At 35.2% G+C, this 22783-nt stretch overlaps 1 protein-coding gene across 4 annotated transcripts in view; it reads right to left on the bottom strand.

Annotated features, from left to right (window-relative positions):
• Window positions 1–22783, bottom strand: part of LOC145248886 (copper-transporting ATPase 1-like) — a 379604-nt gene that overhangs the window by 23361 nt on the left and 333460 nt on the right. For all 4 annotated transcript variants that reach the window (XM_080110651.1, XM_080110653.1, XM_080110652.1 and 1 more), the window contains 2 exons: window positions 20608–20750; window positions 17050–17253 (listed from right to left, as the gene is read on the bottom strand). In XM_080110651.1, the coding sequence (XP_079966777.1) occupies window positions 17050–17253; window positions 20608–20750 (347 nt within the window). The remainder of the gene's footprint in view (window positions 1–17049; window positions 17254–20607; window positions 20751–22783) is intronic.

The raw sequence follows: 22783 nt of genomic DNA, 5'->3' as shown, positions 1-22783 counted from the left end.
CTTCAAATATTTATTCATAGTGTTTGGTTTGGTTGTTTTGTTTTATAGAATATCGATCCTTTTAGAGTTATTTAATGATGAATCTGTGTTTATTTAAATTTTTTTTTTTTTTATTTAAATGGGGGTCACCACTTATCAAGGCCCGAAAGCCACTTGAGAATAAGGGTTAATGAGTGTACAGTAGTCACTGAGACAACAGCATATTAATAGTTAATATGGTAGAAACGAGGTAGAAATGGCATATTTAGGGACGGCGGCTAAACAACTGGAATATTGTCACAACTAGTTTTCAGCTGACTACAGAATATGGTTGTCTTCAAGTCTAACGTAAACAAGTTTTTGATGAACCGTTCCATATAAGTTAACAAATTTACCAAATTTCCATTATTAACGAGTACTATATTGTCCAATTTCTACTGTACACTCTTTAACCCTTATCCTCAAGTGACCTCTTGGCCTTGATAAGTGGTGATGCTCATGTAAAAAATTAAAAACTAGTTGCTTTGCTTGCATCAAGGTGTCGATGAGTGAGGCAATATTACGAACAGATTTATGGATGTCACTCAGATTATCTTCAGTCTTAGGAGGAAAGTCAGGAGATAGAAAACCTTGATCGCATAGGGTTAAGTTTGCTGCAATGTGCTTAGCAAAGAGTTTGGCTTTGTCAGATGCTGATAAAATCAGCTCAGGCCCATTGATGATGGTCGAAATAGAAAACACGCATTCATTTAGGACCTTGTTTCTTTATACCTTCAAATATTTATTCACAGTTCTTTGGTTTATTTGTTTTGTAGAAAAAAACTGTTTTTGCTTTTGCAGAACATGATTGAGTTTGACAGATTAAAAAAAAATAATCCCAATGTTTAGTGCATTTCAAGTCAGGAAACCTGTATCCTCAGACAACCTGATCTGGTAGCACCAGAATTTTTAAATAAAAAATATGTTAGAGACAAAACAAATAAAGATATATAGAACACAATAGATTTTTTAAATAAATAAATTAGGAATTAGAAAAAGTTATTGATAAGGTCAGTAAATGTGAACACTACAATTATCTAAGTGATTATACATACACACACATATATATAAAAGAGTGTACAGAATGTGAGAGATGATATAATTATTTCCGCAGTCAAACAACGAGTTCAAATGTGTTCAACTGATGAGTCCAAGAGAGAGTGAAACTCAAGACTTTGACTTTTGTTTTGTTGACTTTCATTTTCCATATGAGCTGCAACGTTGTTTAACTGTGGAAATAGTTTTATATATATGTATAGCAACAGACAAAAAATCTTATACAGAATATTACAGTAAAACCTGACACTTCATAAATAGGAAACAAAATACCACCTGCTAAGGATTATGGTGAAACCCTGTATGGACAAGATCACCAACAGACCATGCTACGTCTGTCTACAGACAAGTACAAGATGACCCAGGAATAGTCGTTCAACAGTTCCTAACCACTAGTTGCTGGACTTGTAACCACTCCCCTCATCCAATTATAACTCCCTTGATTATTTCTTAGGTGTAATCATTGCTAATCCCAACAAGGATGTCCTACATACAGTTGACTCTCTGAAGATTGCCATTATGAAGGTATTTGCAGCTATAGCCAAAAACATGGCCATTAAAGCCTGTGAGACACATTTCATGCCCAGATAGTTGTCTCAACCAGCAGCAGTTACATTGAAAAATAATGTAGTATATATCTGGTGCAAAATAGACTGTAGTCTCTTGGTAATGTTTGTTTTTATTGCCTATCTCATTTTTTTTTTTTTGATCTAGTGTCAGATTTTGCTACAACATTCTGTATTTGTATTATTTTCCTTTTTTTTTTTTAGTTAACATTAGATGTATGTAGCAAGGGGAGATAATTGTTTTAGATGTAAAAAGTAGACATTTATAAATTTTAAAAGGTTATTATTTATGTAAGTTTTGTATAAATGGGGAAAACTTTTATAACATTAAAAAATAATCTTCTATATATATATAAAAGCGAAAATGTATGTATGTATGTATGTATGCATGCATGTGTGTGCGTTTGTATATCTGCTAAAAACTTGACAGACAGAACAAAAATTCACAAATTTGGGCTTATATGAAAGCCCCATCCTTCACCCGACAAATATCGAAAAATTGGCCAAAAACATTAATTTTTTCACCCTGAAATCAGCATTTTTCTACAGGGAGGGGGGGTCAGCAAAAACCGTCCTCTCATGTCATGACGAATTCGCTTCTGCACATGCGTCATACAACGTCGTAACCTGATTTACTTTAAATATTTAAAAAAGCGACAGAGTTTGGCAACGTCGTCTTAGCTCAGTTGCTTAGAGTGCGGTCTCATTATCTAAACATTTTGGGTGTGAGATGTCTTTCTTGTGAAACGTTTTGGGTGTGAGATGTCTTTCTTTATTTCGATTTTTAAAATTTTGATATTGAAGCAGGGTTATTTAAGCAATTTTTCACATTCTATGTTTTTTTGGTTTTTATTTTTCAGCTTTTTTAAAGAAGTTTTAACGTTCGTTTTTCTATCACATTCGCGTTTTTTGTTTTTCCGATTTTTACATTTAACATTATTCGTTTGCCTTATGTTAGTTTTTTTTTGGTGTTTTTTTCGATTTTTTTTATATAAATTATTTAATATTTAAAAATATTTACTTCGCTTATTCTTATGTTTTGATTACCCCCCTCCCCGCCTGAGCACACACACCTCTAAACACCCGGAAGCCATTTTTCACGTGGTTTTTTTTTGTTTTTATTTTTCAGATTTTTTAAAGAAGTTTTAACGTTCGTTTTTCTGTTTTCTTTTTCCATCACATTCGCGTTTTCTTTTTTTGTTTTTCCGATTTTTACATTTAACATCGTTCATTTGCCTTACATTAGTTTTTTTTGTGTGTTTTAACATTTTAATATTTAAAAATATTTACTTCGCTTATTCTTATGTTTTGGGTGTGAGCATTTGTGTATGTCTGTGAAAGGCTTTTTGATTGGGGTTTCACTGTCAGTTAAATTCTGCAAGAAGTTTTCCTATACTTCTGAGATTGTAATATCCAAGATTTGCAAATGGACACAGTTTCTTTTCCTTTTTTTGACAGAGTTAAAAAAAAAAAAATTCCCATCATGCCATCGTCTGAGTGTTTGTTTGTCTTTTTCGTATAATAAAGTGAAACTATTCGAACGCAAACAACAGAAAGTGGGAAGAGAGTTTCATGCCTAAGTTTCTTTGTGATTTTTTTCTTTTTCTTTTTTTCAACATTAAATTGTAAATTTTTACCGCCAATAAACTATATATACAGGTTTAAAAGCAACATTCATTTCTGCGCATGCGTGGCGGATCCTATGATTCCTAAATTAATTACCAACTCATTGAATTCACTGTCCTTTTTGGCCTAATGGTTAGCAAGAAAGACTAATTACCCTATGTTTTTGAGTTCAATTCCACCTCTCTCTTTATCTTTTAAAAAAATTTTTTTTTTGATTTCGTCCTTGTGCCAATATCCTCCATCTGGGCAAAAGTTAATTACCAACTCATTGAATTCACTCTCCCCTTTGGCCTAATAGTTAGCGTGGAAAACTAATTACCCACCTCTCTCTCTATCTATTTTAAAATTTTAACCATGTGGAAGCCATTCTTAACATCATTTTGTCCTTGTGCCAATATCCTCCATCGAGCAATGCCACGTACTCCCTGCTAGTCTTCTATATATATAAAAGCGAAAATGTGTGTATGTATGTATGTTTGTATGTGTGTCAGGTCATGTTATATGCTACTGGTACCATGTAACCCAGTACTACCTGCCTCATGGTCGGGTCACCGGCGACTAAACTGGTTCCCCCACAGACTTGTTTGGTGAGGAGGGCGGCTAGTCTCCCTGGAGGATTAAAAACAAGACCTTCCAAAGGGCGAATGAACTCTTTTTCTGGGTCAACGGCCAACTAGCACCGTGTATATTTGTGTGTGTGTATATGTGTATTGGGGTGGAGAGGGCTCCCGTAAGCCATGGTGAAGGCAACCTTTCTAGGAGAAGCAAATCTCTGATTTAAAAAACCATAAAGCGGAAGACCAGTACCCGCATTAAGCTGGTCTGCAGTTTAATTTGTTGCTGGCTATCTTGCTCTTGCTTGTTGTTGGATCTCAACATTTTGAACCGAGAGAGAGAGACTTAGCTGTCGTACAAAGCTAAGACTCTGTAACATCATCTTTGTATAGATACTCCCTCAGGCATTTGGGCTCATGGATTTTAAATGTCTGAGGGAGTGGCACTCGTCTGACAAGACGTTGCAATCATCATGTGTGTTCGCTAAAAACTTGCGACAGACAACGAAAATTCACAAACTCGGTATCATGTTGAAGCTCGATCATTCGCCCGAAAAATATTGAAAAAAACAGTCCTCTTGTGACGACGACCGGTTCTACGCATGCGTCAGATGACGTCATGACCTGATTTACTTTAAATAGTTGAAGAACTGACTAAATTTCATGTATATTGCGTTAGCACGTTGGTTCATTATTTAAATGTTTTGGGTTCGAATCATGGTGTGAGATGTCTTTTCTTTTTTCGATTTTTTAAATTTAAATATTGAACCAGTGTTATTTAAGCCATTTTTCATGTAACGTTCGTTTTTCTGTTTTTTTTTTTTTACTTCGCTTATTCACCCCGGACCACACACCCAAAAATACTCGAGTACCCACCAAATTTTTAAATTTTAATATCGAAACAGGCTTATTTAAGCCATTTTTCACGTGTTTTTTTCCTTTTTGGTTTTAACGTTCGTTTTTCTGTTTTCTTTTTTGTTTTTTCGATTTTTACATTTAACATCGTTCGTTTGCCTTACGTTAGTTGTTTTTTTGTGTGTTTTTTTAATGTTTTGATTACCCCCCCTCCGCTTAAGTTTTAACATTCGTTTTTATGTTTTCTTTTTTTACTTCGCTTATAACAAACAAACCTGGTCATTGACCTCATTTGCTGAATAGCTATTGCTTATGTCGTCATCGTCGTAACGCTCTACGACTTCCATGCGGGGACCTGTCAATTTGGTTCTTACTTAAATAAATTCAAACATCTTTCAGTAACTCATTCTCGCTAGCCGAACGGTTCATGTTTTTTTCACATTTTATTTTAAAACTTCGCCTCAGGTTCAATCCTACCCCACCCCCTCCATTTTTTTTTTATTTAAGAGCACACACACCTCCAAACACCCAGGCAACGCCCGGTACCCCTGCTAGTTATATATAAAAGGCAAAATGTGTTTGACCATTTCATGTATGTTTTGCAAAGGTTTCTTTCATACATGCTCCCGGGGTCGTTACAATCGCTTACAACTGTTTATATAGCCCTAGATAATAATATCTACGATTTAGGAACACGGTCGCCTCTACATTTATTTGAGATTCGCGCTATTTCGCTCTGTACCCTGTTTGTCCTGCTTTTTAGTATAAATAAAGTGAAACTAAATTCAAACCCTGCAGTTCTCGGCATCGCACCGGGAAACGTCCAGAAGCAATTAGCTTTGATCAATGTGGGAACAAACTCCTCTTATATCAGACAATTGCTAATCAATCTGGACAATGGGGAGCTGCTTTCCCCCTCCCCAACATCTGTTGGGAAAAAAACCAGTCAAAGTTGGGTAAACAAACCCAAGTTAACTGCGTGACTTCTATTTGACCTCATTAATTAGGTTAAATAGAAGCAGCGGAGTTAACTTTTATTGCGGCCACCTGTCAATACTTAAATAAATAAATTCAAACGTGTTTCCGTTGTATGTCGCGGTGGTCCAGTGGTTAACGTTGCACTTTTTTTTTTTTTTTTTTTACACTTTAATTTCCAACTTTGCCTTAAGGGTTCGGGTTCGATCCTCATACTCACCTACCAAAACTTTTTTATTTTATTTTAACTCCCCCCCCCCTCCGGAGTTTTGATTTACTAAAAACCACACACACCTCCAAACACCCGGGCAATGCCAGGTACCCCCTGCTAGTTAATTATAAAAGGCAAAACATTATTCAGACGAGTATCTTAATATTTTTTGTTTATATTACTTTGCAGATAATGTTTGTCCTGGAAAATGTTTGGTAAACACTCATTCCTCACTCCTACATTTCACACCATTCGCTCCAATGCACCCACAACGAAAACATTTCAGAAAATTAACTCTGATAATAGGAATACTAAGTTGCAGACCCAAATACGTAATCTTCTCTTATAGAATACATGCATCAAGGAGAGTACTCAGAGACAACATCCTTATGCCAGACTTGGATAACAAACTTGAATACAATTTGTTTTGTTTTACAGCATATCAACCCTTTTCAGGTTATTTAATGCCAGATCTAGTAATTTTAGAAAAAGTTCTTTATGCTTCAAGATTTTTTTATATCTTTAAATATTTATTCATTGTGTTTGAATTACTTTTTTTTTTTTTTTAAGGAGAATTGGTTTTGTTTCTTTGCAAAACATGATTGAGTTTTGCAAAGGGAAAGAAAAAACAATCGCATTAATGTTTGGTATATTTTAGGTCAGTAAGACAGTATCTTCAGACAGCCTAAACTGGTAACACGATTTTGAATATAGAGGGAACCCCCCTCCCAAGTTAGTTTTTTTAAACAGTGTGACAATTAAATCTAGAAGTGCGTGAGCAAAGCAAAATCAAAATAAAAGTTACGACATCAGAACAAATGCACGAGGAAAAAAATTAGGATTGTACCTTTTTTTTCTCCAACTGCAGATTCATATTTCACTCTCAGTTTCTCAACTTCAATGCAGAGCAACAGAAAAAGATTTCAAGGAGAGCATCCAAGAAAACCAGCGTGTTTATATGTACTGACTTTGATTATTTCAGCTTACATAGAGAGAAGTGAGTCACCAATTTAATCATTTGTCACATTCGAGGAAAAGTAGCAAACATAACATTATATTTCTTTTAATCTGTCTTGTCCATTCATTGCACTTTTTCTTGGAAACTACTGAGCCGATATAGATGTAAATTTGTATGGATCTTAGAAGGTGCAGCAATCCGTTCAAAATTATAGGGATGAGTATTTAATGCAAAAATGAGCACAAATTTAACCATATTCCACCATTAATTTGACATTCCGAGCTATTAAACTATAGCTTTTGCCGGTTTTTAATGAACTAAAAAGTCTAATAATATATAATCTTTTTTTCTTCTACAAATTTACAATTTTCAACCAATCCAGTTCCAAATCATTTCCTACAAGATTACATGAAAAAAAAAAAAAAAAAAATATATATATATATATATATATATAAGCATACAAATATAATAATATAATATATACAAATAATAGAAGGTAACAAAGAAAATGTTTGCTGTAATGTATTTTACAAATAATTCTACTCTGCCCCGATAAATATTAAGATGAACATAAATATAAAATATATTATAGTTAACAGGTAATTATATGATCTTTGTTAGTTCCTATTATTTTCTCAAGATATATATATATATATATATATATATATATATATAAGTGAACGTGTGTGTCTGTGTGCATTTCCCTACACAATAATTCTGTCAATTTTAAGTCTAAAGACTCGAAATTTGATATACAGGGTACTGAGATTTGGGAAAATCTTTGTAATTCGTTTTTGGCCAGAAATTTGACTGTTAAGGGGTCAAAGTTCAACGAATTGATCTTTGAGAACTCTACCAATTTTGGGTATAAACAATTGAAATTTTAGATATAGGTTCCTTAGACATGGATCTAACTTAATAACTTGATTTGAGCCCAAAACAATAAATGTTAAGGGGTCAAAGTTTTAAAAAATTTGACCTCTGTGGTCTCTACCAATTTACTCAGACAATTTCTAGTCTAAACATTTGAAATTTTACATAAAGGGTATTCAGAGATATGGCAAGCTTTTTAATCAGTTTGGGTCGAAAATTTTTAGTTACCAATATATAAATGTATGTATGTATGTATGTTTGCATGTCTGCCTAAAACTTTCGACAGAGGCGACAGATTTTTACAAGATCATTATCGTTTTGAAGTGTGACCCTTCAGATGACAAATATCGAAAAATTGGCTAAAAACATTAATATTTTCACCTTCAACTGGGCACTTTTCTACTTTTTTCGCCAATATTTTTGAAAGTCATCCTTTCCTTTCGATTATCTAGCCTTAATTAAAACCTATGTCACTACCAGTTTGGCGGTGGTTGTAACAGCAAAGACGTCAGGTTTATCCCTGTTCTTTTCCTCCTTCGCAGTATGGGTTCGAGCCTGCCTTCCTACTACCACTTTTTTTTTTTGTTCAGCAGACACATCCAAACACCCGGGCAACGCCGGGCTGAAATGCTAGTATATATATATATATATATATATATATATATATATATATATATATATATATATATATATAATAATAAAAGAAAATATGAATATTATCTTGAAATTGTCTGTAAACTTTAAATATATCCACCTCTATTGTCCCATTCTTTGTACAAATCACTGCCACACTTTCATTAACACTCTCCTTTGTCTTTCTGCTAAGACAACTTTCTATAACTTTTATTCTGTTAATCAACTTATTTCCTCCTTTCTTGGCACTCAGACACAAGGATGGAGTATTGTTGCCACATCTGGGCAGGAGCTGCTAGAATGCCTTATTCTGCCTTGACAGAGTTCAAAATAGATTTCGTAGCCTCGTAGAGGATGCCCTTTTCTCTTCCCTGCAACCTCTTTCTCACAGAAGAGACGTTGCTTTATCATTATTTTCATGGAAAGTGCTCGTCTGAGCTCTAATCTATGGTCCCCCTTCGCCAAACTTTCACGAGAACCACTAGCTGAAAACACTATCAATAATTTCCCATACTCTTTATCTGTGCCTAAACTTAAACGTAGATACCATGAACAAAGCTTTTTTAGAACTGCACACCTGTGGCACTGTTTTACATTTGCCTGCTTTCCAGCTGACTACAATTTGGTCATCTTCAAGTCCAATGTAAACAAGTTCTTGATGAGCCATTCCCTTAAGTAATCCAATTTACCGAATTTACACTACTAATGATTACTATGATATTGTACTATTGACTATTGTACACTTTTTATCAGGAAAAGTTGCTGCAGAGAAGCGCAAAAAGGACAGGAAGGAAATGTTTTGAAGCCCTCGACATCTGCTATGATTCCTTGTTCTCACTGCAATAGAACTTTTCAAGCAAAGATTGGGACTATCAGCCATATCTGCACTCACTGATGATGACTCCCCCCCCCATATATATTTTATGTTAATGGTTTATTTACGACACACAAAACAAGCCAGTTTAGTATGAGTGGGTAAAGACTGATTAAGTTCTAGACAAATCTTAACAATGTTGTTTTCATGATAGAAACTCTACCAATTTCTAAAGATTAATCGCACGGAAAGGTAAGTTATGCTGCTGAATATTAGAGGTGACATGTACTTTTATCTGGACAAGGTCATTAAGTGCGAATCTTAGGGAATTTCAAATGAAGGGTACAAACCCATTCTTCCTTCGGGAGACGATGATGCTGAAAATCCAAAAAAATGGTCATTGAATCTTCCATTTCATATCTAACGAAAATGGTCGAGAATTGACGCCGTTAAAGTTAATCAATAACATCTTAGTCATAGAGTGTTAAAGAAAGCAGTCTATATCAGAATGGTTGATATGGAAATACTAGAATGGTTAAAGAGTTTTGTTTAATGCAAGATTTGAAAATTTTGTCATGTGAGATGCTAAGCTGTTGAATGACATGTCCAGTTTTGATTATATTGAATAGTTTGATTTAAATGCAATTCAAATAATGGGATCTCACATCAATGAGGGGTGCTGATATGTGCAAAAGCCGTTGAGAGGAAAGCCTCAAAATAGTGTGTATTCTCTCCTGATGATCCAACATTATCTGGATGCAGGAATAAAATACCCCACAAGTGAAAACAGCCGATAAACACAATTATATATATTTTTTTTTTTACACAGTGATCACCACTTATCAAGGCCCAGAAGCCACTCAGGGATAAGGGTTTCATTATACATATCTACAAGGTAAGTTGTTTCTAAAAAAAAAAACCCCAAAAAAGCAATATTGTGTTGGTTACTGGGCCAGATAAGAACACAAAATTGGGTTTATAAGATTATAATATCCAACCTTGATCGCTCTTCAGGGCCCGTGGCTTAGTGGATAGAGCCATTGAGTCTCTACAGTTCCAGGTGAGCATTGTCTGAAAATAGCGGTTTTAATCCTACCCAAAGCAGGTCAGAGGATTAGTTGACCAAAAACGTGTCGAGACAACTATGAAAAGCAGTAATTAATAAGGATACAATTACAAGACTTGGCATTCCTATCCCATTGTGGTTAACAACCACCTGAAGAAGGCCAAAGGATGAGTTGGCCGAAATGTGGTAAAACAACAACTATGAAGATGAGGATAACAGTTTGCAAAAAAAGAATGAATACACATTACTCAGTTGTTTGTTAATTTAAATTTAATAGTTTTTTTTTGTTTTGTTTTTTTCTTAATTGCCTTACTTTAATTTCATTTTGTTTTGCTTTTCTCTTTCTTTACATAACTATACCTTTTGTATTTTTATCAAATTATTTGTAAATAGCATTTGGAAAGTTAAATTTAATTATTACAGTATTGCTTGATCATTAAATTATTGAACCAAATTATAAAATTAGACTTAATTGTTCAGATATCAGCATCATTCCATCTAACCTATCTCCGGCCAGGTCTTTATCCATCTTTTTCTCTCTCAAATCCATCCATATCACTCCCTTTCATGTTTTTCTTGATCTTCCATTGCAAACTGACCCTGCCACCCCAATTGTTCTACATCTACTAACAAAACAACACTCCATTCTTTCAAGATGACCATAATATCAAAGTCTCTCGTTCTGCACGCATTTCCATAGATCGTCTAGAATACATATTCTTCTGAGATCATTAGATAAAGCCTGTCTTTAAAATTCACATTACACATCTACCCTATTATTCTCATATCATTTCTCTCCATGCAACACATATCCTCAATCCTCATTGGTCAGGTTTCATTTACATACATCATTACACTGCGTACAATTGCCTAATAGATTCTTCCCTTGATCAACACTGGTAATGCTCTGCTGGTCAGTAATGGCAGAAATTTCCTGACCTTACTCCATCCAATCCTGACTCTTACAATTACACCAACTGCTCTTTGTGCTCCAATATAACAAAACTTCTGAACCTCACCATCTAGATATACTTTCTCCACATTTGACTTCTCATCAATTTCCATCGTTTTACATCTCTTGCACACAATCTGGTTGTCCTCTCGCAACTTACCAATAAGTCCACTGCAATTCTGGTATACCCAACGTTTACAAATCCCACAAAAATTTGAGTTGCTTCTAATTCTCTTTCCACAAACAGAGGAGCATTGGAGCACATGTAGGAGCTAGTGCTAGTGCGATCGCAAGTTAGGTGTGGATAGAGCAAGTTCAGAAAACTTCTGTCATCAATAACCAGCAAAGCATTACCGCTGTAGCAGAAAAGGGACCAAAAAAATGAATGGTTACAGTTAATGATACTAAGACAAAACTCCTTTCCTTGAACAATTTCTAAGAACCCTTTTCAACCACAGATTGTTGTGACTAATATCACCCTACCTGAGTGTCAAATATTCAAAATCCTTAGCCTAACATTCACAGGTAACATGAACTAGAACAAATACATAGCAGATACTGCCAAATCTGCTGCAAAAAAGTGAGCTCCCTCTACCGGGTCGAAAAACTTCTCAAACCTGCAAGTATCCTATATCTCCGCAAAGCAACCATTGGTTCATTTATGGAGTATTGTCGCCACATCTAGGATGATACACTTTTCTCTTTCTTAGATAGGGTCCCAAAAAAGTCTTTAATCTAATAAGTCCCGCACTGTCCAGTGTCCACTAAGCTCTAGCCCCAGTCCTATCACCACAATATTGCATCCCTGTGCTTGTTTCACAAATACTTAAACGGTATGTGTTCTAATGAACTTGCTGCACGTGTCTCCTCAATATAAATACTGCCAACCACTAAATAGATATCCCAGATGCCAGAAAGCCTTCGACTCTAATAGCTTCTTTCTTCAAGCTGCTTGCTTTTTGAAATTCTCTTCCTGTAACTAGTTTCCCCGACTGTAGCAACAAGCAGAAAGTTAAATGTAATGTGAACAAACATCCCGCTGCACAACTCCCCACATTGAGTGCCTGATAAATCTGGTCCCTTATTCACAGCAGCTACTTATAACTCAGTAGTAATGTGCTATGTTTTGGATAAAATTACGCATATTCATCAAGTATTTTTTTTTTATTCGTATTATTTGCATTTTTTGGACTATTGCTCTCATCTTGAGTGTTATTCACACAATGTTTCAATCGATGAAACCTCTGACCTTCTTCAGGCGTATCTTGTCGAACTCGGGAATCTGCACAGAATTTCAAACAGAACCATTTGATTAATCCATGGTGCTTGTATACTCTCATTCTGTCAGCCACGAATGGGCAATTCGCAATTGTATTTTGGGGTTGCCCACACTGAGGAATTGTAAATCTCCAGGAATGTAACTTTTTACAATTGATTTTCACCAAGTACTCTATCCATTATGCTATGAGTCCTTGCAGACTATTCTAGTACGAATTTTAGGAGCCTTAAACCTGTGTTTGTTTCTATATGTAAATATCACTATTTGTCTGTGTATGTGTGTGTGTATTTTTTTGTTTTTTACTTGCTTTATTAATATTTATCTATATATCTATTATTTAATGGCTCCCATATGGTGTTAAATTCTATACTAGGTCTGCTTAGTAGTTGATTATCACTAGTACTGGGACGATTAATCAGAATTGGGATTTGGAAAAATCTGAAGATTTGGAGGTATCAGAAAAATTGATTCCTATTTTCCAATGCCAAAATGATTCTTTTGTTTTTTTTATTTGATTTTTTTTTTTTAAGTAAAACCTTCCATTGCTGATAATAATGATAAAATAGTAAACATTTATTGATTTTATAATATCAGTAAAGCTAAAATCGATAGATTACTCTCTACAAGTGTATTATGACATTTAAGAAAATATTTGCATTTTTAACGTGCGTTTTTTTACAAAGATCGGGTCGGGGAAAATAACAAGCTTATAGTTAAATAATTAGAGATTTATAAAGAATCGGAATCAGTAATTGTATCGAAATCGGGAATTTAGCATAGAATCGGTAAAAATATTGGAATCGTTCCATTACTAATTATCACCCAGCATATGTGCTGCTTCTTTGAGTTGTCTTGTAAAAATACAGTTGACAAATAGATTTTTTTTTTTAAATATGTCGTTTTAAGCAAAAACAATATTATGTACTTAATTGTCACGCCAAAAAAATATGTATATCCAAAAATTATGAAGAAAATCATTGAGTAGAAATTTATCTCCAAAAAAATAACACGAATATACCTAGAACCCCCCATCCTCCAACGTAGACCCCTACTACCATGTCTCTTTCGCCAACACCAGGGATTTACATTCCAACCTTCCAGAGGTTGAAACCCAATTACAGGAGACAAAACCGTACATATTCTTTCTAAGCGAAACTGGCATAGGGCCGATCACTTCCCTAGATGAGTTCATAATTAAAGGATACTCTAACTTAACATCTAAATCTGACCCCCAAGATCGCCATGGGCATGGAATATGCACCTACATTAAAGATGGCTTTCCACGTGGTAGAGATATCTCCAGAGAAGATCCTAACTTACCCTATATGTGCTTCCGGGTTGCACTTGCTCACACCACCGCATTTATATTTGCCCTCTATCGCCCCCCCCCCAACAGTGGGGTTACTATCTTTAAGAGTATATCTGAGAAAATTGACCACATCCTGTCTGCTTATCCTTCAGCTAACATTCACATTTGCGGTGACTTCAATGTCCATAATGTGGAATGACTGACCCACTCAAATAAGACAGATGATGAGGGGAGGTTATGTCATGATTTTGCCATTGCCTATGACCTCACTCAGATTGTTCACAAACCCACCCGTGTGCCCGATACTACAGGTCAGTATGCAAGCCTTCTAGACCTTTTTCTCACAACTTCCCCATAGCTATGTTCACGTTCCGTTCTATCTCCCCTGGGATCCTCCGACCACTCTGTTGTATCAGTTAAGATAAAAATGAAATGTAATAAGTCTTCAGATGTACCTCTCCACCGTACTGTATATAGATACTCTATGGTTGATTGGGAAAGCTTCCGTACATTCATATCTGATCTACCTCTGCATTCCATGTTTAAAAAGGATGTGTCCTCTAGAGTATCAGACCTGACCGAATGGTTAATTGTAGGCATAGACTGATTCATACCATCCAAAAAATTCCAACAAAGACCTAACAGCCAGCCATGGTTCTCTCCAGAATGTGCTGCTGCCATCACGCACAGAAATCTCTTTTTCCATAGCTACTAACGTAATAGATGTACTGAGATTAAAGCTGCTTTCAGGACTGCCAGAAACCACTGTAAAAGAGTAATAAAAAATGCAAGAGAGCTACATGCTCAGTCTGTTAAATCCAAAGTAGCTGAGCAGCGGCTTGGTTTCCACCAGTTTTGGCAAATAGCAAACAGGATCCTGAACAGAAGCATGCGTTCTATCCTAACCATCATCAATGGACCTGAAGTCATCTTGTCAGCATCAGACAAGGCCAAACTATTTGCCAAGAACTTTGCAGCTAATTCTACCCTATGCGACAAAGGCCATCAACTCTCCGTATTTCCTCCTATAACAGACAACACACCATGCAACATACAAATATCTGTGCATGAGGTTGCCAAGCTAAGTAAGAACCTTGATTCCAGTAAAGCAACTGGTCCAGACATTATAGTGTTGAAAAAGCTTCGACCAGAACTTGCTCCCATCCTTACAAAACTGTTTAAGCGTTGCCTTAATGAGAAGTGCTTTCCAACACCCTGGAAAACCTCATCAGTATGCCTTGTATTTAAGAATTCAGGTGATAAGTCATCTCCCTCTCAGTACAGACCAATAAGTCTCTTGTGTGTCAGAAGTAAGTTGCTGGAATCCATATTAAATAAAGAAGTAGTCAACCACCTCAGCAGAAATAACCTTCTTAGTGACATGCAATATGGTTTCCGTTCTGCTAGATCTACAGCAGATGTGCTAACGGTTATATCTCATAGGATTAGTGAATCTCTCGACAAAGGCTTCCTTTCTAGGGCAATTGCTCTTGACATATCAAAGGCCTTTGATAAGGTATGGCATAAGGGCCTACTTCACAAGATTTCCAGCCACGGGTTAACTGGAAATGTTTTCTCAATTATTAAATCATTTCTCTCTGATAGGCTCATAAGAGTAGTGGTTGATGGGCAGAAATCAGAGGCCCTCAGGGGTCCATCCTGGGCCCAACTATCTTCCTGATCTACATCAATGATCTCCCAAAACACATACTTAAATCATTCGTTGACATCTATGCTGATGACACGACCATCTATGGCAACACATCAAAGGCCGTAAATCACAAAGTTCTCTTTGATTCTCTCTCCTCTGATCTTGAGCGCGTGGTACAGTGAGGGAAGAGGTGGCTGGTTACTTTTAATGCATCTAAAACCAAGCTCCTATCTTTATATCATCAATGCGCTGATCCCCATCTGGCATCAATTGAAATCGACGGCTCTCGTCCTGGGTAGGCTTCATGTTTTGACAAGCTTCTGAGTTTGACCTTTACTCCTGATCTAAAATGGAACACATACATCCTTCTACCGCCCCAGAAGATATCTCACTACTGATCCAATTCTCTATCTGTATAAAAGCCAAGTACGTCCAAGGATGGAGTACTGCTGCCACATCTAGGCTGGAGCTGCTAAAAACAGCCTATCTTGCCTTAACAGAGTACAAAATAGACTTTGTGGCTTAGTGGGGGATGCCCTTTTCTTTTCCCTGCAACCTCTCTCCCACAGAAGAGATGTTGCGAGCCTATCTTGGTTTTATCGTTATTTCCATGGCAAGTGCTCATGTGAGCTCAAATCTCTGATCCCCCCTTGCCAATCTTCCATGAAAAACACTTGTCTAGCTGATACCACTGTCAATAATTTTACCCACTCTTTATCTGTGCCTAAATCAAAACATAGATTCCATGAACAAAGCTTCTTTCTTAGAAGTGCACGCCTGTGGAATTCTCTTTCGCTTGCCTGTTTCCCACCTGACTACAACTTGGATATCTTCAAGTCCAACATAAACAAATTCCTGACAAACCACCCCTTTAAGTAAGACACTTTATCAAATCTCCAATACTAACTATTACTATGATACTGTCCCATTGATTACTGTACACGCAATAACCCTTATCCCCGAGTGGCTTCTGGGCCTTGATAAGTGGTGACCTCCACGTAAAAAAAAAAAAAAAAAAATTTCTCATTCAAAGTAATTTTTACGGAAAATTGGGTAAAATCGCATTTTCTTTAGACGTTATAAAGTAGGCTGTAGGATGTTCTGAAACGAATATTTTAGATTACTTGTGTCATGGCTGCAATATTTGCTGTCTACAGCGATAGGTTTTTTTTTTTTTTTTGACTAAAAACACAATATCAGTTGTTCTACTCAATGAATTTTCGTAATTTTTAGATATATTACTATTTTCGACATGACAAGTATGCAGTATTGTTTTTGCTTAAAACGATATATTAAAAAAATTGATTTGCCGATTACAGCTTAACAAGCGTCCAAGTTTTATTTAATACTGTTTTAAAGAAATCGTTTACTGATCAAATTTTATTTTATAAAAACGAAAATACTGGATGAATTTGTGTAAATTCTGGTGTACAACTATTTTTTGTATTAACCTAATAGGTACGAACATAAATTTTTGCACAATCATAATTTTTTTTTTTTTAATATTGGGGTAAAACTAGATAAACAGCAAATAAAATGTTAATGCAAAACTTCCATAAAACATAAAAGCTTATTAAAGTGATGAAGGGGGGAATAAGCTTGCAATATTCTTGTGTAAAAAACAGAGCGGAAAAAAAGTAGTAGAGGACTTACATTTATGAGGACAATATCTGCAGCTTCCACGGCCACGTCGGTTCCTGAACCAATGGCAATACCAACATCTGCCTGCGCAAGAGCAGGCGAATCATTGACGCCATCACCAATCATGGCCACTTTCATGTTGGCTTTCTGCAACTGTTTGATTTTTTTTACCTTGTGAGATGGCAATACTTCAGCAAAAACAGTTGTGATGCCAGTCTGGAGAGAGAGAGAGAGAGAGAGAGATTTAAAAAAATGAACGTTAATGAACAGAAAAAAGTAAAAGTGCTAAAAACTTGAGAAAAATAAATAAACAGAAAAATTTCATAAACATTTTCATCAAATTGGAATTTATTAAAGACATTCTTATCAAGAACTGATATCTAGGTTTAATTGAAAAAAAAAAATACATTTCATCAGAAGATTAAATGGAATGAATGATAACTGCAGATTCAATAATCTGCAGTTATCATTCATTCCATTTAATCTTCTGATGAAATGTATTTTTTTTTTCAATTAAACCTAGATATCAGGAAAAAAAAAAGAAAGAAAAAAAGAAACTGAAACTATTATATACAGTTTAGAATATATAATTTCCTCTGCAGGAAAAAAGCTTAATCTTTGAAACTCCACAGAAGAAAAACCTTTTGTTATATTCCTTGTTTTTTTTTTGTTTTTGTTTTTTTAACTTTTGATTGATTGATAAATATTGTAAATTTTTGTTTTTCATCAATTTAGTTTTGTCTTTATATGCCTTTATGTATAAACACACACAGAGCAGAGTAAATCATAAAAATATTTCATTTCCATAGGGAATCATCAGGCTAGCATATACACTCAAGATAAAAACGGTATTTTGAATAACCTGAATAACACGAAAAAGGATTTATATGCATTTTTAGGGTTCTATATATTGGTGCGTTGAAAAAAAAGTGAAAAAGCAGTTCTGTCAACTTTTTAGGATAGTTCTGCCAAAATGTAATGGCAATATCTTATGACAATTTCTTATGAGGATGAAATGCAGAAATTTCTGTGTAGCTTGAATGCCATAAATATTTTTGTAACTTACTACCTAGCTCTACTCATGTATTGCACCACTGTTGAAATAAATACTGAAAATTGATACATAAAATATTTCCCAATAAAATATTTCCCAATAAAATTTTATGTAGACACACACAATAGGAAATAATATTCCAAATCTGCAGTTTTAAATAATAAAACTGGTTCTAAATGACAAATATCAGTTCAACATAATGATAATTTAATACCAGACAAGATTTTACAGATTTTACTTACAATTTAACAAATTAATTAATATATGACTAAATAATATTTAAAAAATAATAGAAACGAATGAAATCAATTTAGTTCAATGTTGGACAATTTTTTCTAAAAATTGTGCAAAAATTCAAAATGTATCCCTTTTAAACACAATATAATACCAACTTAATTACATGAATTAATCAATTAAAATCTTTTTTGTAAGTCTGAATTTTAAATCTATCAGATCCTAAATGTGTCGTTGGTTGTTTTTGTTTTACGGCATATCAACCCTTTTTAGGTTACATGACAGCCTCTCTTCTGTTACTCATAAAATTTAATTTTCTTATTCAAAAAAATAAAAATACTTGATCAATTTACATGATTTTGACAATATAATATTTTTGTTTCGTCATGGGTATGTACATCATACAGATTTTTCACTATTTTTTTTTTTTTTTTAATATATGAAGATTCTAGACAAGAACCAAAACTTGTATTTGTTTCCCACATATCAGTATGTTTCTGGCTCAATAGGGTTGACATGTCAATAACTGATCAAGCTAATCAAACTACGTTTTATAACAGTTGAACAAAATAATGGAAGCAGCTTCAAATTAATTTCCAATTTATTTTAATACGGGAAAGGATCGCCTCAGAAAATAATTCAAAGACAGACATCATTGCCAAATTCATTATTAACCAGCAGAGCATTATCACTCTTTACCAAGGGAAGAGTCTATCAAGCAGGTTTATGCAGTGTAGAAATGAGAGTTAAATACTTGTGTTGTATGAAGAGAAAAGAGATGAAAATGATACGATGGATATGTAATTTGTTTTGCGTGTTAATATTGACAGAAGTTTGTTGAACTCATTCCATCCAATTCTAAGGAAAAAAAAACGCAATCAGAATTAAAGAATGTTTGTTTTAAATGGGTACGTAGACCAAGTATTTGATATAGTTAAATAGAAATGGGGAAAAAAGAAGAAACAAGTCAGACAGAAGGAACAAGAGATTAACGTGTTTGTGACAAAAACGAGGTTATAGTTTCTCTGTCATTTTTAATCAACTTCCTGCAAGTCACTCATAAAATTGATTGATGAGAGAAGATAAGATGAGGAATTTTCAAAGTCAAGAAGCATTTGCAAAAGTAACGTTGTTGGTTGGTTGGTTTTGTTTTACGGCATATCAACCTTTTTCAGGTTATTTAATGCCAAATCTAGTTATTTTGAGGAACGATTTTTAATGGAGTATATTTTTTTTTTAGGTCAGATTCTATTTAACCCATAGTTGGGACCCTAACAGGTACTATCACTCCGGGTCAGAGTGGACCTGGGAGCAATGGCAATTAAAAGGTGGCTCCACACTCCCCAAGGCCCGCAAGGATATAGTTTTAGGTCATATCCAGGACCGTTGCATAAAGGGTTCTTTTTAAATTTTTTTATAAAGGCCAATTTTTTTAAGATATGAGAGTATAGTGTGGGGATTGTTTTTATCAAATAACTCTTTAATATCACGTCCTAAGGCATTACGGGTAGCAACCCACGGCTAACTGGTTGCCCCATTGAAGGATTTTTACCCTCTGCAGGGGGGCAGTCAGCTTATTCTAGGGCCCTACCAACAGGGCAAAATAAAAGGGGGGGGGTGACGGGGTTAGTAAGTCAGGAAGCCAATAGACAGCCTGATCTGGTAGCACCAGAAAGTAACGTTGTGGAAAAATATTTTATTGTAAAGAATAATGAACGCAATTTTTTTTTTTTTTTACAGAATGTCGAGAATGCAGGTATGGACTAAAGATGAATCTGCCCAAATTTTTAAACGGATATTTTAATGGATTAGATCTCAAAAATACCTGCGAGTTGAAGCAATAAATTCAAATTAATTTCAAATAAAATTATTTTAATATGAGAAGGAATAGGCTTGGAGAATAATTAAAAAACACAGACATTGTTAAATCCATTGTTAACCAGCAGAGCATTATCACTCTCGGCCAAAAGAAGAGTCTATCAAGCATGTTTATGTAGAAGTGAAGCCTTGTGGATTAAGAACATGTACTGTATAAAGAGAAACGAGATGAAAATGTTACAATGGATACGTAATGTGTTTTGTTTGTTAATAATGACAGAAGTTTGTTGAACTCATTCCGTTCACACTCAATTCTTGCAATCACGCTAGCACCTGTTCCTCATTATACGCCAACGATATCACCCAGGTAATAAAACTTCTGAACAACCTCAATAGCTAACGCATAGAAGTATGCCGAATTGTTTGAAGGAAACATGTTGGATGATGTTAATAAAGAGACATACTTGCTCAGCAATGGCCCGTGCTGTTTTCTGATTATCTCCCGTCAATAACGTAACTTGAAGGCCCATTTCTCGGAGAGTGCTGATAGCTAAATGCGCCTCAGATTTTACCGTGTCTGCTACAGCCAGCATAGCAACCAACACACCTAAAATTAAAAGAATTTTTCAAAACATGAAAATTTGACTTCATTTAAATAAATAAAAAAAATAACTAACTAAATGAAAAAAAAAATCAACATACTTTTATATTAATTACTTTTTGGTGAAATTATTGCATACATATATTAATTAGTTGGAATGTTTATTGAGATGAGTATCATTTATTCATTTATTATGGATCATTATCTTCCGCTTTTTTAGTTGTTGCTTCACGACGCATTCACCAATTATTCCTCTGGCCTTCATCAGGTGGTGACTGCGACGGGATAGGAACTCTGAATCTTCTAACTGCATCCAGGAGCCCACGGCACAGTGGATAGAGATGTTGAATCTCTACAGTTCCAGGTGAGCATTGTCTGAAGATAGTGGTTTCAATCCTACCCAAAGCCGGCCAAAAGCTTAGTTAGTCCAAATGTGGTGAGATGACAACAACTATGGAAGGCAGTTAGGAGATTCGAAGTTCTTATCCCGTCGCGGTAATGATTTTATGAAGGTCAGGGGAATAGTTGTCCGAAGTGTTGTGAAGCAACAACTAAAAAGATGAGGATAATAGTCCGCAATAAATAAAAAAATTTTTTTTTTTTTTTTTTTTTTTTTACATAGGCATCACCACATTATCAAGGCCCAGAGGCCACTCAAGGATAAGGGTTAAAGAGTGTACAGTAGAAATTGGTCAATATAGTAATCATTAGTAATGAAAATTTGGTAAATTTGATAACTTATATGGAACGGCTCATCAAGAACTTATTTACTTTAGACTTGAACACAACCATATTGTAGTCAGCCGGAAAGCAGGAAAACGGAAGACAATTCCACAGGCGTGCAGTTCTAAGAAAGAAGCTTTGTTCATGGAATCTACGTTTAGGTTTAGGCACAGATAAAGAGTGGGGGAAATTATTGATAGTGTTTACAGCTAGACGAGTGTTTCTTGTGAAAGTTTGGCGAGGAGGGACCATAGATTGAAGCTCAGTTGAACACTTTCCATGAAAATAACGATACATCAGAGACAAACTCGCAACATCTCTTCTGTGAGATAGAGGTTGCAAGGAGGAGAAAAGGACATTTCCTACGAGGCTAAGAAGTCTATTTTGAACTCTATCAAGGCAGGACAAGTCCTTTCTAGCAGCTCCTGCCCAGATGTGGCAACAGTATTCCATCCTTTGACGTACCTGGCTCTTATATAGATAGAGAATAGCATCAGCAGTGAGATATCTACCGGATCGATAGAAAGATCCCACCATTTTTCCAGCGGCCTTGGCAACAGATTTGATATACGTGTTCCATTTAAGATCAGGAGTAATGGTCAAGCCCAGAAGCTTGTCAAAACTTGAGGCCTCCTGAAGACGAGCCATTCATTTCAATTGATGACAAATGTGGATTAGAATGTTGATGATGTAAAGAGAGAAGCTTGGTTTTAGATGCATTAAAAGTAACCAGCCACTCCTTTCCCCATTGTACTACGTGCTCAAGATCAGAAGAGAGAGAATTGGAGAGAACTTGGTCGTTTACTGTCTTAGATGTGGTACCATAAATGGTAGTGTCGTCAGCATAAATGTCTACAAATGATGTAAGGATATGATTTGGAAGATCATTAATGTAGATCAGGAAAAGAGTTGGGCCCAGGATGGATCCCTGAGGGACTCCAGCATTAATACTTGCATACATATAGAAAAATCAGACAATCTCATTACAAAATGAATAACATAAAAATCGTAAAATCAGTTCTCTGTTACTCAAAACATTTCTCACACCCGAGGCTATGTTATATCTCTACAAATCCACTATCAGACCATGTATGGAGTACTGTTGCTGGAATCTGTTCCATTTGACGATTTTTGATAAAATGCCGAAACATATTTGTAATTTGATTGACCTCACCCTTTATTCTTCACTCCAACCTCTCTTACACAGACATAATATTGCGTCTCAGTCTTTTCTTTAACTACTATTATGGAGTCTGTTTTTAAAAATTGTCTGATTTATTCCATGCTTCCTTTGTTCCAGCTTGTTAAACTCGGTC

This window comes from Euprymna scolopes, chromosome 27 (assembly GCF_053919585.1).
Source record: "Euprymna scolopes isolate OS-2025 chromosome 27, ASM5391958v1, whole genome shotgun sequence".
Taxonomy (NCBI): domain Eukaryota; kingdom Metazoa; phylum Mollusca; class Cephalopoda; order Sepiida; family Sepiolidae; genus Euprymna; species Euprymna scolopes.
The sequence above is the reverse complement of the archived record's forward strand: the minus strand, read 5'-3'. Positions and strand labels throughout refer to the sequence as shown.